Genomic DNA, 14,980 nt, shown 5'->3' with positions numbered 1-14,980 from the left:
GTAAATGAAACATAGCATAGATTATAAAATGTGGAAAAGTTTCCCCAAGATACTGCTAAATACTACACATTATTTATAAAGTAATAAATTTCATTAGCATCCGAAAAAGGAGAATAGTTTTTATGTATATGAAATATCTACCGTTATCAATCTATTTCATTTCTGTATTCAACATGATTTGAAAAGCCCAATAATACGTTGATACTTATTAGATTTAACTCTTCACATAGTTTTTCCTCATAATTTGCCAAAAATATTATCCAAAAACAGTAATGAAGACAGCATCACTTCTTGTTTCATCAGAAAAGTCTATAGGAGAGAGTAGTTCTATAATGAATTTTCTTTCAAGCGGTTTCAGAAATAATATTATTATATCTTTCATAGCTCTTAGACATATTTCTGTAATGTATTTTGATTTAAAATCAAAATATAACAAAAAAGATGTCTCAGCATTCAGCATCCTCCCATTGCTTATTAAAGCACAGTGAAAAAGAAACCACAATTTTTCACTCCTTCTTTCATAATCAGGCAATGCTCTATCCCCACACTTCCCAGACCACAGGGAAAATGTTTCCATGTTCAAATGGAAAATGGAGTTCTCATTTCAGTATCCTTTGATTTACATGAGACAATGAATCCTAAAAACTGCTATCTCAGGAATATGAGAAATTCAATTTTCCAGTTTGGTACTTGTCAACATACTGCAGCAGCACAAAACTGGTTAATCCTCCAATGGAAAAAATAAAACTCTTCCATGCTCAGCACTCTGTTGAAAAGCCCTCAAAAAAAGTGTTTAGAAACCAAAGTCAACATTTTTCTTCCTTCTACCGACAGATGGTGCTGTAATTCCTGACCTGCCCAATGCAAAGGGCAGCAGTTATTTAAAAATCTGAATTTGAGAGTTAAGCCCATTCATAACAAAATGTGTGAAGCCTTATTTTTCTGTGCTGGTACATCTAACCTCCTTTGTGTTGTGACATTACGGTTTTTGAAATCTTATGGACTATAACTTTTGGTTACATTGCTACAGGATGCCTACAACTTGCACTATCCATTATCTTCATATGTTCTGTAAAGATTCATTGCTGATGACCCACACTACTAGAGAGAATACCCACTGAAAGCATCCCAAAATCTTTTGTTCTAATAAATAAGGTCACTCCCATCAAGTGTGTTGAATAACACTTCCTACAAAAGGATATTGTAAGAGCCACAGAAAGATTATTTGATGCATGAGTTCTATAACAAAGCAGCTTTTATTAAAAACACTGGAAAAGTATATGGAGACAAGGGACTTAGTCAAGGATTAAAACTTTCTTTGCCGCAGTAACTGTTTGTTACATGTAGAAGTAACAACCATCTACAGAAACTACAAAGAAACCAAATACCTTTTCATAATTCTTTCAAGGGCTCTCAAACATTCTCTTTGACTTATGGGTATTCTGCCATAATTGATTTGCAGTACTTTTTAGTTACTTCCTCTAATACTAATAACATCTTCTAACATTTAATATTTAGTACATCAAAGGGGAAAAGGTGCAGAATACACATGATTATCAATCAACGGAACCACTGAATTTTGTTTTCTGCCAAGGAAACAAAAAGGAAATACCTACATCCAAGTCACTATTGGAACGTTTGCCGAGCCTTGCATCTTATCTCTGTTAAGGCAATACTTGTATTAACATTAAGATTCATTTCTCAGCATAAGCCATGAAGTAAAACATTCAGTTTATTGCATACAGCCTATAAATTGATACTGAATAAGAATTAAAACTGTGAGGAAGTCCAAGTCTTCCGCATGAAAAAACATAACTGAACAGAAAAGGGCAACAAATTTTACAGCAGCTGGAAATGCTAGATTTAATTATTGAAGAGAAATCATGCAGAGAAGTTAGCTGCCTAGCATGATTTATAACAAATGCAAAGGGAAAGTCATGTGAAATTCCCAGTTAATCAACAGAAACAGCCAATAACAAGAATGCCAGCACTTTATATTTCTATGGATGACAAGAATTTGAAAAAAGACCAAAAATTCAAGGGAATGACACCACACAACCTTTAAAAAAAAAGACACTTTGAGGAGTCAGGTTAGTTTGTAAATTACAGCAGCAGTTACATGTTACTGAAAAAATTACCAAGGTGTCCATTTTCCTCACAGACTCATAATGAAAAATCCTTGACCATCCATTCTAGGAGGTTTTCTGAAAATTCTTGTGTGGCACTGTCCATCGCTCCTCTACACACGCTCATGATGTGCAACATTATTAATGGTTCTGTATAGTACCTTTTCACTCATTTTCCTAGTCCTTCATGAGACTCTTCCAGAAAAAGAAGAAAAAAAAAAAAACATTCTGGTCAAAAACCAGTAGTGCCATCCAATAGCAAGCTAAACCTTCACCAGAAAGATGAAACACTCTGATGCTTGAACAGTCCAGGCATAACACACTTGCAGGTTTACATATTTAGAATTCTATAAATATGTATATTCACACACAAATACATGAAGAGATTTATATAAGACAGGATGCATATCAGAGGCAATGGGCACTCCTGTCATAAATTATAAAATAAAGTCAATTAGAGTACAAAATTCCCTCCCCCTCCTCACACAAAATCCAATTATTCTCGTAGGCCTGACTCCGCAGCAGTCTGCACACATAATCTAAGTCAGTGCGAATCACCACATTTTTCAAGGTCATTTCTAGAAAGCAGGCTAGGTGGTAGCATGAAACTAGTGGTTGGAATTCAGACATAAAGAGGTTCCTCTTCAGGATTTTCAGCTCTATCAAACACTCAGGGTGAGATTTTGAAAAACGCCTAAGAGACCTGTGCATATAAATCTCAGGGACACTGGGCAAAATTTAAGGTTATAAGGGTTTTAAGTTACACTAGGAATGCTTACATTTCCACATTCACTGTAAAAACATGTGCTTCACTGCCACCTCATTAGAGAAATCAGCAGAATATTGCTTCATGAGGCTTCTTCGAGGCTTAATCACATTGTAAAATGGGTAAGTATGTCTCAGGTCTCCCTGTGATGACCCCATATGTCTACATTCATAGATGTAACTACTTATAGAGGTAACAGTGAAAACACAGGCGAAGAAAGGACCCCATACGTCTACATTCATAGATGTAACTACTTATAGAGGTAACAGTGAAAACACAGGCGAAGAAAGGACCCCATACGTCTACATTCATAGATGTAACTACTTATAGAGGTAACAGTGAAAACACAGGCGAAGAAAGGATCAGAAAAAAAAAGAAATAAAAAGGTTGACCTTTGTATTCAGCCATAGAAAAACCCCTCACAACCAATCCTTCACCTCCAAAGCAATTTTTTTCTGTCGTTTTTACAATACCAGCTTAGAAGAAAGACAGCATCACTGATTTGCTCGTGATTTGTTCTGTTACTTATACCATCTCCTCTTAAAAAAAGGAGTGGTCAGGCACCAAAGAGGAAGACTTGTCTTTGTCCAGGCTGCTGAGTTGTAAGGAAGAGCCCTCTGGAGAGGGTGGGAGGTTGCATCTTCCCTGAGGGAAGCTGGGCACCTCCAGTTTGAAGAAGCTTCCAGAGTGCAGGACTGCAGAGGCAAAGGAGGGGTCTGCAATGCAAAAGGAGACAGAGACTCCTGACAGAAAGAAACAAAAATAGCCAAGCCAAGATGACAGATGCCATTCTTGCCACCAGACACAAAAGTGGATGTGCAGATGTTTCTGCACAAATAGTGTTCAACACATTTTGTTTGAAGTTTCTGAAAGAGCGAGAATTGCCTTGAGAAGACACAGGGAGGAGAGAAAAGATTTCTTTTCAAATCTTTTTAATTTAAATCTATCTCACCCAGGCACTCAGAGTTTCCTGCATATCTAAAGCGCACAAACTGGAACAGTATGCAAAAAACCATGCCCTTGCTTTAGAGACTTTTCCTGTGCTTTTGGACACCCTACTTTATTGAAAGGCTATAGACACTTTCAATGTTCTGACCAACGCAGGGTCCCACCACATGGAGACACAGCAAAGAAAGACCCAATCAGACCTTATGCGGTGAGTGAACATGTGCCACATTTGCTGCTGCTTCTCTGTCTCCTGCCTGTGAAAGAATTCATCAATCACCCGGACGAAGGGACAGAGCACACCCTCAGCAAGCCTGCTGATGATACCAAGCTGGGAGAAGTGGCTGATACACCAGAAGGCTGTGCTGCCATTCAGCAAGACCTGGACAGGCTGGGCAGAGGGGAATTTCATGAAATTCAACAAAAGCAAGTGCAAGGTCCTGCACCTGGGGAGGAACAACCCCATGTACCAGTACAGGTTGGGGGTTCACCTGCTGGAAAGCGGCTCTGCCGAGAAGGACCTGGCAGTGTTGGTGGACAGCAGGCTGACCCTGAGGCCAGCGATATGCTCCTGTGGCCAAGGAGGCCAACGGTATCCTGGGCTGTATTAAAAGGAGAGTGGCCAGCAGGATGAGGGAGGTTATCCTCCCCCTCTACTCCAAACTAGTGAATCCACATCTGGAGTATTGTGTCCAGTTTTGGGCCCCCCAGTTAAAGAAGGACACGGAACTGCTCAAGCAAGTCCAGCAGAGAGCTACCAGGATGATCAGGGGACTGGAGCATCTCCCTAATGAGGAAAGGCTGAGAGACTTGGGTTTGTTCAGCCTGGAGAAGAGAAGACTGAGAGGGGATCTTATTAATGCTTAGAAGTATCTAAAGGGTGAGTGTCAGGACAATGGGACTAGGCTGTTTTCAGTGGTGCCCAATGACAGGACAAGGGGCAATGGGCTCAAGTTGGAACACAGGAAGTTCAACCTAAACATGAGAAAAAACTTCTTTCCTGTGAGGGTGCCAGAGCAGTGGCACAGGCTGCCCAGGGAGGTTGTGGAGTCCCTTCCCTGGAGGCATTTAAAACCCCACCTGGATGCATCCCTGTGCCCCCTGCTCTGGGTGTGCCTGCTCAAGCAGGGGGGTTGGACAAGATGATCTCTAGAGGTCCCTTCCAACCCCCACCATTCTGTGATTCTGTGTAATTGATAGGTGGACACTTCTCAATCCATTTCTGGAAGGAAAACATCTGTCCTGTACTTGCAATGAATTAAGAATCAAATAGGAGTGGTACCTTCCCCTCTGAACCCTGTGTAACTTTTAAAATGCTACATGACAAATACTTTCTTGCATCACATTTCTAAAGGGCAGTTGTTCAGCTCAGCAATGCCTTTCATAGTATTACCTATTTTCCTAGGTTTTTCCTTCCTCTTACAATGACCATCCTTACTCTATTTATAACCAAATACTATGCAATAATATATAACTACAGAATTTTGTTATGAAGTTTTTCTAAATTTCCCATTGCTTTCTCCTGCATCTGTGTACCCCAAATACCAGACTTCAGTTTTAAACGATGACAAGATATTTTGCTTTTTATTTTAGAACTGCCATTGCCTTAAAAAAAAAAAAACAAACCAACAAACCACAACACCAAAAAGAGTGTTCTCCAATAAATTATATAAGACTATATCACTTTAGCACCATGATGCAAACCTGTCCAAAATCTGACACACATATTGCAAGGCTCATTTTTGTCATGACTTTTAGAAATGGGAGAATTAAAATGAGGTAGCAGTAAACATACTACATACCTTTAAAAAGAAATTTGAGGGTTGGATTTTTGCTGACCTAATGTTATAATGGAATATTTTATATATGATCTGAAATACCAGAAATGCAAGTCTGAACAAAAATGAGAAATGGGCAACAGTTCTTGCCACACTTCTCACCTGTCTCTGGATCTTCATCCTTCACTCAACCAGCCTCATCTCCTTTCTCCCCATAGGTCAGTTGGCCAAGCTTGCTTCTGATCTGAACCATGCCTGCTCATCTCAAACATTTAAAAAAAAAAAAAAAAAAAAAAAAAAAGTTGCAGTTTTGCAACTAGTGATTACCACAATCACAAAATCCTTTGAAACGTGATCAAAACCACATTTGCATATACCATTCTTAAGGGCTAAATGTTATAGGATCACACTATTTTCCAAGAACCTGTTTAATCTCTTCTGTTGTATGCAGGATCTGCTCACTTTCTTCAACTATCACAGCAGGAAAATTCCTTGTCTTAGGACACTATTGGTGTAAAATATTTACATCAAATTTTAAAAGGAATTGGAAAAATTCTGTCGTGGTTTAACCTCAGCCAGCTGCTAAGCACCACACAGCTGCTCACTCACTCCCCTCAGAGTGGGATGGGGGAGAGAATCAGAAGAGTAGAAGTTAAAAAATTCATGGGTTGAGATAAAGAGAGTTTAAAAGGTAAAGCAAAAGCTGCGCATGCAAGACAAGCAAAACAAGGAATTCATTCACTCCTTCCCATGGGCAGGCAGGTGTTCAGCCATCTCCAGGAAAGCAGGGCTCCATCACGCATAAGGGTTATTTGCGAAGACAAATGCCATTACTCCAAATGTCCCCCCTTCCTTCCTCTTCCCCAGCTTTATAGGCTGAGCGTGCCGTCATATGGCATGGAATATCCCTTGGGTCAGTTGGGTTCAGCTGTCCCAGCCGTGTCCCCTCCCGGCTCCTTGTGCACCCCCAGCCCGCTCGCTGGTGGGATGGGGTGAGGGGCAGAAAACGCCTTGTAAGCCCTGCTCAGCAGTAACTAAAACATCCCTGTGTTATCAATGCTGTTTCCAGCACAAATCCAAAACACAGCCTCATACCAGCTACTAAGAAGAAAATCAACTCTATCCCAGCCAAAACCAGCACTAATTCAAGCAGAAAAATCACAACATTATTTATTAAAGACATCGCGTCTGGTTTGCGAAGTCTCTGAGCTGTAGATCTCTATAAGATAAGGCAGAATTTATGAAAGTAGAGCCCATCTGCTTCCTTGTACAATTGCTCTTTTCTGGACATATGCCATGGCAGATAGGATATTGTATTCAATAGACTGACCAAGCAGAGTCTCTTTCCTGACCAGAAGAACACCATCTTCCAACTCATTTCTCAAGAACAGATAGAAGATGAAGCAGCAAATGAAGGAAGCAGGTGCATGCAGGTGACCGAACCACACCAGTCAGGCTAGCCAAAACAACCTTTAGCTTTGGGCTCATCATCTGCTACTCTGTTTCCTTACAGGTCCTTAGGTTGGAGAAATGAACCAGATCAAAGACTGTACCAATTGTTTTGAAAGCCCTTTTCTCGTATTTGCGAGTCCTTCCTGTCACATGCCTGTAAGTGTGTCATGACATGAATGTTAGGACTGAAACACAGGCATCAACATCGACAACCATTGATGCAATGAGAACCTACCTACCAGTTGCAATACACAGCACATCAGCAGCCCAACACAGCAAAGATCCATTCCCATTAAGTGATGGAATGACTCCAGTCTAATCAAGTGACAGATCCATTTCTGGGCACAACAGAAGAATGGCAAGTTTTCTATAGCCTGGAGCACCACTTAAAAAAGCTACGAGGAACACCATGGCTCAAAAGTACCATTGTGCTAAAACAAGTCAAACGCACTTGACAGGTCATGTGAAAACCAGACCATGCCATGGATGGATGGAACACAGTACACAGGAATTTCTGATTGTTGATGTGATACTTGTAGATTCGAACGGATGTGAGTAACGGTTCCTCCTTCCACAAAAGAAATGTAATGCCGACTGAAGTCTGCCACAAGACATCACTAGCACTAACTTGTGAGACACCAGGTTTGCTACTGAAGCATTTGGTAGAATCCAACTGTTGTATATCCTCAATTTGCACCCCTGCAGAAGTGATGCTAGATCTAAGTTTTTCCAGCCAGTAACAAAACTAAACTTGATAAACAGACTGCTGCTATTTTAGTACACTAGTTTCTGTTTAGGTTCAACCTGATGAGTCAAACCCCTTGAGCCATCATACAGAGACAGCACAGATTCAAAACAGCATCAACTTAAAAAAGTATCAGCCAACTCTTATCCTAGAGAGTTGTCATATCAAAACTCAGAGCTATATTAAAAATGTAAGCTGATGCTCAGTGTAAATTTCTTCCAGACATCATAAAAGGTGTCTTGAGACTGAAATAAGGCTAATAGTGAAGTTGTCACTGAACAACTGTATTCATTGATAGCCCGTATTTATATGACAGAACCCTTCACACAGATTTCCCACATACACGCACCTTTGCAAATAGTTTGCATGTGAAGAAAAGAAGTGGGCTGTTCATCTAATGCCATGTCATGCATGGAGCTTCTGCATAAATCCAGAGCAAAAGATGTCAAGTATGTCCCACTCCAATGATTATCAGGCAATGGAGTAAAAAGATGCACTTTTCATCTCCACAGGACTGTCGCCAAACCCTTGATGTAATAAATGAAACATGCCTGCTATTTCACCATTGCAAAATGGTACTGCAGATATCTTACAACATCTCTGTTTGCAGGAGGGGGTAACTAGCTCTAGATGAAGTGCAGATATGTTATTAAACAACGCACAGCTTGAATCCTGGGGCCAACACAGATGACCTTTAGAACATAAGCACTGTCTAAGACAAATATGCTTTCATCTTTGGGGAATATTTTTTCAAGTAAAGATTTAAGAGAAAAACAGTTTAGAAATACGTTAAGCACAAATGTGCCTTCAATCTCTTAATGCTTCATTTTAAAAACAAAACCACAAGTAGTATCACATGTCAGAAGAAAGACTAAGTACTCTTTAAGCAGAATATTAGTGAATTTAGTCAGATTTAGCTTCATTTTCATGTAAACAACCCAATAATTAAAGCACAGGCAAATGAGATACGTGATGTAACTGAGATGCAAACTTGGAGGTATGACTAAAGCGATTCACAAAGAAGGCTTATATTTTTGTTACAAGTCTATAAAAACAAAGACCATTATTTCACTTCAGAATCCCTTAAGTGGGATGAAAATACAAAAACATAACAAAACCACACTGAGGCGTGTAAAACAGAGGGGAAATGGTTTTAGAGATGGATTAAGTGAAATAGCAAATGATACAAAAAGAAAAAAGTAATTTCTCATTTCTCACATAATAGACTGTTATCATTTCTCTTCAGTAAGGTGTTTTTTTCAGAGTTATATCTTGATTGTGACACTAAGCAGCTTTACCACATACAGTGATATTTGCTTTATGGAAAAGAGCAGCATTGCTATGATAAAATTCCTTCCCCCACAAACTACGGTTTGCCGATTCTGGCAAGTTCTGAGCTGCTCTGCACAGCCTGTTTTTCCATTAAAGTTAGTGGCAAACTATCAAAACACCCTATGACTGCAAAACGCTTTTCAGGATGGAACCTCCTGTGCCTGGAAAGCCAGTATCACACACTGGAATCCTCAAACACGGTGGGCTTGTTATGTTTTGGTGGGGTTTGTTTTGTTTGGTTTTATTTTTTTTTTAAGATTTCATTTCTTACCTCAAATTCAGCATGGCGGTTAATATCCTCTGCTCTCTGTCTGCTCAAGATAAATTCTGCTTCATTAGCCACTCTTACCAAATGGTCCTTCATGGTTTGACTCAGCAACCTGAGGATCAAAGAATATTTAAGAACTGCCTTGAGAGAATGAAATTCTACAATAGAAATCTGTAAATATAGTATATATACAAATATTTTGAGCTCTGTTCCATAACTGACTTTATTGTGTTAAGAAAATGGTATAAATAAGGTTGAAGGGTAATTTTCTGGCAACTAGTGAAATTGTATTTCAACAGTAAACCAAAGAAAGTGTTAAATAAAATGTAAACACTCTAGACAGTCATTTGTTTTACCTGAAACATAGACATGTAGGAAAATCTTCCACGTACACACAACACAAGCTAAAGAAAAGTAAGCAGTTTATGCATATAAACATCCACAGTGAAAGCCCTAATGGAGCTGATGTAAAGTCTAAATAAAAAAATTGTGAATTGCACTGCAGTTTAGTTTTTTCTCCAAATGTAAAATTGGCATTTTATGGTAAGTATACATTTAAGTAATATTTTCAGGATTATAAAACATCCTTAGTCTCACAAATTAAATGCTAAGATAGACATTTTTCCAGGTTATGTACAGAATAATGCTGTAATTCAATCTGAGATTTGAGGCCTTCATAAACCCCAGTTTATGAATGGCAGCAGAGCTGACAGATTGAATTACAACCCAATTATTCTGTGAGTTCACATATTGTTACTAAAAACATTTCCTTTTTAATTAGTTACACTGGGATTCATAAAGTTAAAGCTGACTATACAGGAGCTACACTGTTTTAGAAGGTGCCCACTTCCACAGGATCACTCAAAGATACACCAGATAAATCCATTACATGCTATACTGGTTAGTTTTTCAAAATATGTTACTGAAGTGCCTTTTTTTTTTTTTTTAAAGGTTTTCAGTTGCTATTGTAGAAAAGAGTAACAGAACATAAAATTACTTGTTTGCCTTGCACATATAAGCTAACGTACATTTCAACAAGTTCTGAGTCTACCGAGAGCCCTTCTTTACAAACACATGATTTATTATGCAGGATGCTTTCTAATGTCTACAATGTTAATTTTAACCCCTAGGCTTCTTTATCTGAACTGCCTCCATCTGTATGTTTGATAGTATGATCATCAGTGCTCTGCTGTCTCTTTTCCTGTGCTCTTTACAATTCCACACTTGCAGCACGCTTGCAGGTTTCAGGCCTGCTCCAATGAGAAGAAATCCAGAGGCAGAACAACACCTGAGCTCTTTGTTCTTTGCCTCTCTCGCTACAAGGCTAGGAAAACTGCAGCACAACAGCTAAATGAGGCCTTGTGATCATGAACCAGTTAAGTCAGTGGATTTGTCTCCCCATGGATAGAGTCTTGAAAAAAGAAATATGCACAGTTCATCATTTGAAGCATGACTACACCTTCTGTTTGAGGTGGCTTGTACAGAAGCAGCTGTTCTAGAACCACTTTTTTTTTTTTCCTTTTTTTTTCTATTTTTTCCATTTTTTCTATTTTTTCACTTTTAGAATGGAAGTAGCTGTTTATCAACAAACATACATTTTGGCCAATTTATCTGCATGCATTAGTGGCAGGCTTTTTTACTTTCAAAAATTTGCAGAACCAACGTTGCTGCAATAATGTAATTTCGATTTCATAAGTTTTCATGGCTTAAAAAAATTTGGGAGAATAAACTAGTTAAGAAGGCATTGTTCATACCCTGAAAAAGGAAACCCCAAATCTCTGTCTCTAATAATTTACTATAACGTTCAGCTAAAAATAAATCCCTGCCTACAAATCAGCAGCAAGAAACTTTGTATAACCAATTTCATAGTCTGGGCAAATTCCAAGAATTTTATTCCCCTCTTTCTCCAGGATCCCCAGAAGCACATTCAAATCTGTCACATAAGCATTTAAATAAACATTTTTTTATTAAAACTAAGAACTGTCTAAAAAAATACTCACATATTACGATATCGTGTGTTACAATTTATCTTTAACACAGCTGGACAGTATGCCATTATTTTCCCTGGGTTTGTCAATACCAATACCTTTTGCTAACCTGACTGGACTTTGAAAAATACTAGTTATTCTCTAAAAGGTCCACTTCCTTCATCTGTTCAAGAAAGCACCCTATATAATAATTGTTTTTAACAATTCACAACATGGATCTTCCTTTTTATCTACTAAGCGTAACCAGCAAGCAGTCCAGTACATAACTGGCTGTACACTGGCACTTACTATGCATTTGCAGAGATGATGGATGTGTTCCAAACAAAGCAAAGAACTACATTCCCTCACACAGGAACAACATTCTCAAAACATACTAGAAGTGTACCTAATAAAAACAAATAGCTTTTGAGTATCAGAAAGAGCTTGGTCTCCTACGGATCAGTTGTCACTTTTGTCACCCCCAGCTCTCCTTACTAATCCCTCACACTTTCCTCATCTTCTGTATGATAGTCCATATAGGGCTAGGCCAGCTAAATAAAACTTACACATGGCTTTGCAGATAAATCCCAGCCAAACTTGTCATTTTCCACCAAAAATTCTTATGACTAACAACTAAGGAATTGCCCAAGCTTAGCGTAAGCACCTACTGGTAACTTCAAGGTGTTTTCAGAAAAGGTAAAAGCTTCATATTATTAGATATCAATCATTAAAAAATTACTTCCCTTCTTGCAGATTGCCAAATTCAGCAACTAAAGGTCTTCAGGAGGTGAGGATAAATATTATTTACTATTACAAATGAAGCCTGTATGAAATAATTTACTGGTTTATTCCATATGGCAGCTGTGTTCATTATTTACATTCAAGGACTTAAAATGTTAATCCTTCTTTTCAGTCATCCTTTCCAAACACTGCATATGCTTAGATTAACTTTCTTCTAAGAAACAATTCAAGTTATATCATTATCTAGGTCCGTTGGGATATTCCTTATGAGAACAGCATCCACATACATAGCATGCCACTCAGATTTCTATTTTCAATTTACCTCTTTAAGTGTGGAAGTTAGCAAACTAAACATATATCTATACATAAATGTAATGATGGCATGATATAACAGAGGAGTCTACAGCCATCTTTAAAAAACTCAAAGGCAAATACCAGCTCTCAGCACCCCTATAAATGAACACACCTCTGGGTTGTATGTCTAAAATGAAGTTTTAATCATCTACTTCTAAACACTAATTTCAGGAACCTTGGCAGCTGCTACTTTTCCATTAGAGGCAAACAAAATGTTGAACAGAAATTTGTTAAGTCTAGCTTGCTGCGTGCAATAGAAACGACTGTTTCCAGCTGAGTAGACCGCTGCTGAGGCAAGGACAAGAATCTGACTCTTGAAGAAGTATTAGTTCTTAGTATTAGCTCAACTCCAAAGTATATACAACACACTTTGTATGTATGTGAGTGGCTATAAACAGTATTAACTAGAACAGGAAACTTTATGAGACACAAATGCTTTCTTCTAAAGAAAAGAAAACATGTTCAGAAAAATCTGATTTTCCTCACTAAGACAGTAAGTACACTTCATGAATATAAGGGATCATAATGGTCCTTTTTGGTACCTGCTCTGGCCTCCTAAACAGACTTGATCATGCATGCTTTCCCCAAAATAATTTCAATTTGCTCTATCAAGTTTTAGCTTCTGTTTGAGCTACAGCATAGCTTTCACAGAGATATTCCAACTTATTTTTTTAAGATTTGAGGTTATTTTACACCATGTTCCCCTGGAAAGAAGTTTTATAATAAGGTCATTAGCATCAATTAAAAAAACAAAACAAAACAAAAAACCCAACCACAACTACTTCTTGTTTTATCCTGCTTTTTATTCCAGCAACTAGAGCACACTAGTTCTTTTTCTGTTAAATAAAAAGTCTACCTAAAACATCTCTTTAAAAATACTTGTTCTCACAGCAAAAGGTTAGCTTTTCCTTTCTTTGACTAAACAAACAGATTAATGGAATTTGTTTTCCTTCTCGAAGTATGCACACCCAAGCTGAAAGAGAAACTGAAGTCTAATAACTTCCTTCTTGCCTATGCTTCATAATCCCTGTATGCAGACCCATGGATCATGTTTGTCTTATACTACTATCTCACGTATCTGCTTATTCCTTTCAGTGTTACTGAAAGTGTTGAACCAAAATGCTGTTGAACATGGTGGTTACCACTCCTCCTCCCCTGACAGATTCCCTTCTGGTTTGGCTTTATTTATGACAAGTTATTGATTTAGGATTTTTTTTTCTGATCTTTAACATGAGAAGAGTGTGGATGGAGTGTGGATGGGCATGTTCTGTAGAAGTTCGACCATAATACCTATGGGCTAAAGGCTCTGGATACAAGGCTTGCAGTGTACACCAGATTCAAGGTCTCAGACAGACTTTTCTTCCTTTGTCTAAGCACTTTCCTTCTGGACTAAAATATTTTAAAACATGTGATTAACTTTGAAAAGATGAACAGCCTAGTAAAAACAAGCAAGGGGACAGATCCCATGCTGGAATTTAAACATATACTTGCATACTTTGCTGGGTCAGGAATGAAGTGCTAAACCACTGAGAGAAGGAGTTCCAGCCAAATACATGAGATATTCTGATTTTTATGGTTATGCTGGAAGAGAAAACTATGAGAGACAAAGCAAGAAATCGTCTTACTCTGATTTCTGGCTGCTGAAGGTTTAGATGATCAAGTAAAAAGTCAAGTTTCTCCTTACAACAAGCAAAAAGAAGAGCGTACAAGAGGGAAAAAATGGAACAGAAAAATATGCGCAAGCAAAGAAACTGAGAGATGCATAACTTCTGGGTTAGTATTACTGATATCCAACAATTATCAATTTTAGTCAAAATACGGAAGAAGTTTTACAGGTGACATTTACAACAGCTGTTTAGGCATAAATCTCTCAAAGTACTACAGGGAGAGATTACGCATGTTCCAGGCGCTACCACAACAGAGAACTCTGAGACAGCCAAGAAAGGTAAGCTTTCCTACTTGCACTCCTCATAAACCAAGCATATAACAGATTCTCTTACTTCAAAAGGATATATGTTCTACATGGATACACACTGTCTTTTATGGATTCTGACCGCTCAATGTGCTAAGTGTTGGAGTTACTGCTGCAAAGGAAGTTTTACAAATGCTTTGTGGAACACAGATACTTTACAGATACGCTATTCAATCATCAAAAAAATACAGGCATGTCCATAAGGTCCTAAAGACTGAAGTCTGAACACACTTACCTCCTTAAGATTGGAGAGGAAAAAACGAAAAAAGAAAAAAAAAAATCCTATGCTGACTTGACATGCAATAGCATAAAACTTAGCAGCACTCAGAAAGGACAGCTAGGAGTGGACATGCCAATCCAACCTTTTCTATCTAGGATAGCCACTTAGGACATGTCAGAGCCTAGTGAAAACTGATCTGAAGTTGTGTCCACATTCCGAGAGAGACTGCGTGGTAATACAACAGATGATGTCTGAAAATTTTCAATCAGAGAGCAATAGCACAATATATGTATACACACAGAGTGCGGTATAAA

At 38.3% G+C, this 14,980-nt stretch overlaps 1 protein-coding gene across 1 annotated transcript in view; it reads right to left on the bottom strand.

The window, feature by feature from the left end:
- Positions 1-14,980, bottom strand: part of LRBA (LPS responsive beige-like anchor protein) — a 419,175-nt gene that overhangs the window by 266,049 nt on the left and 138,146 nt on the right. The window contains exon 36 of the mRNA XM_075090413.1: positions 9,416-9,524. Within this exon, the coding sequence (XP_074946514.1) occupies positions 9,416-9,524 (109 nt within the window). The remainder of the gene's footprint in view (positions 1-9,415; positions 9,525-14,980) is intronic.

The sequence above is a fragment of the Phalacrocorax aristotelis genome, chromosome 4 (genome assembly GCF_949628215.1).
Source record: "Phalacrocorax aristotelis chromosome 4, bGulAri2.1, whole genome shotgun sequence".
NCBI lineage: Eukaryota > Metazoa > Chordata > Aves > Suliformes > Phalacrocoracidae > Phalacrocorax > Phalacrocorax aristotelis.
This window is presented reverse-complemented; position numbering and strand designations above follow the sequence as displayed.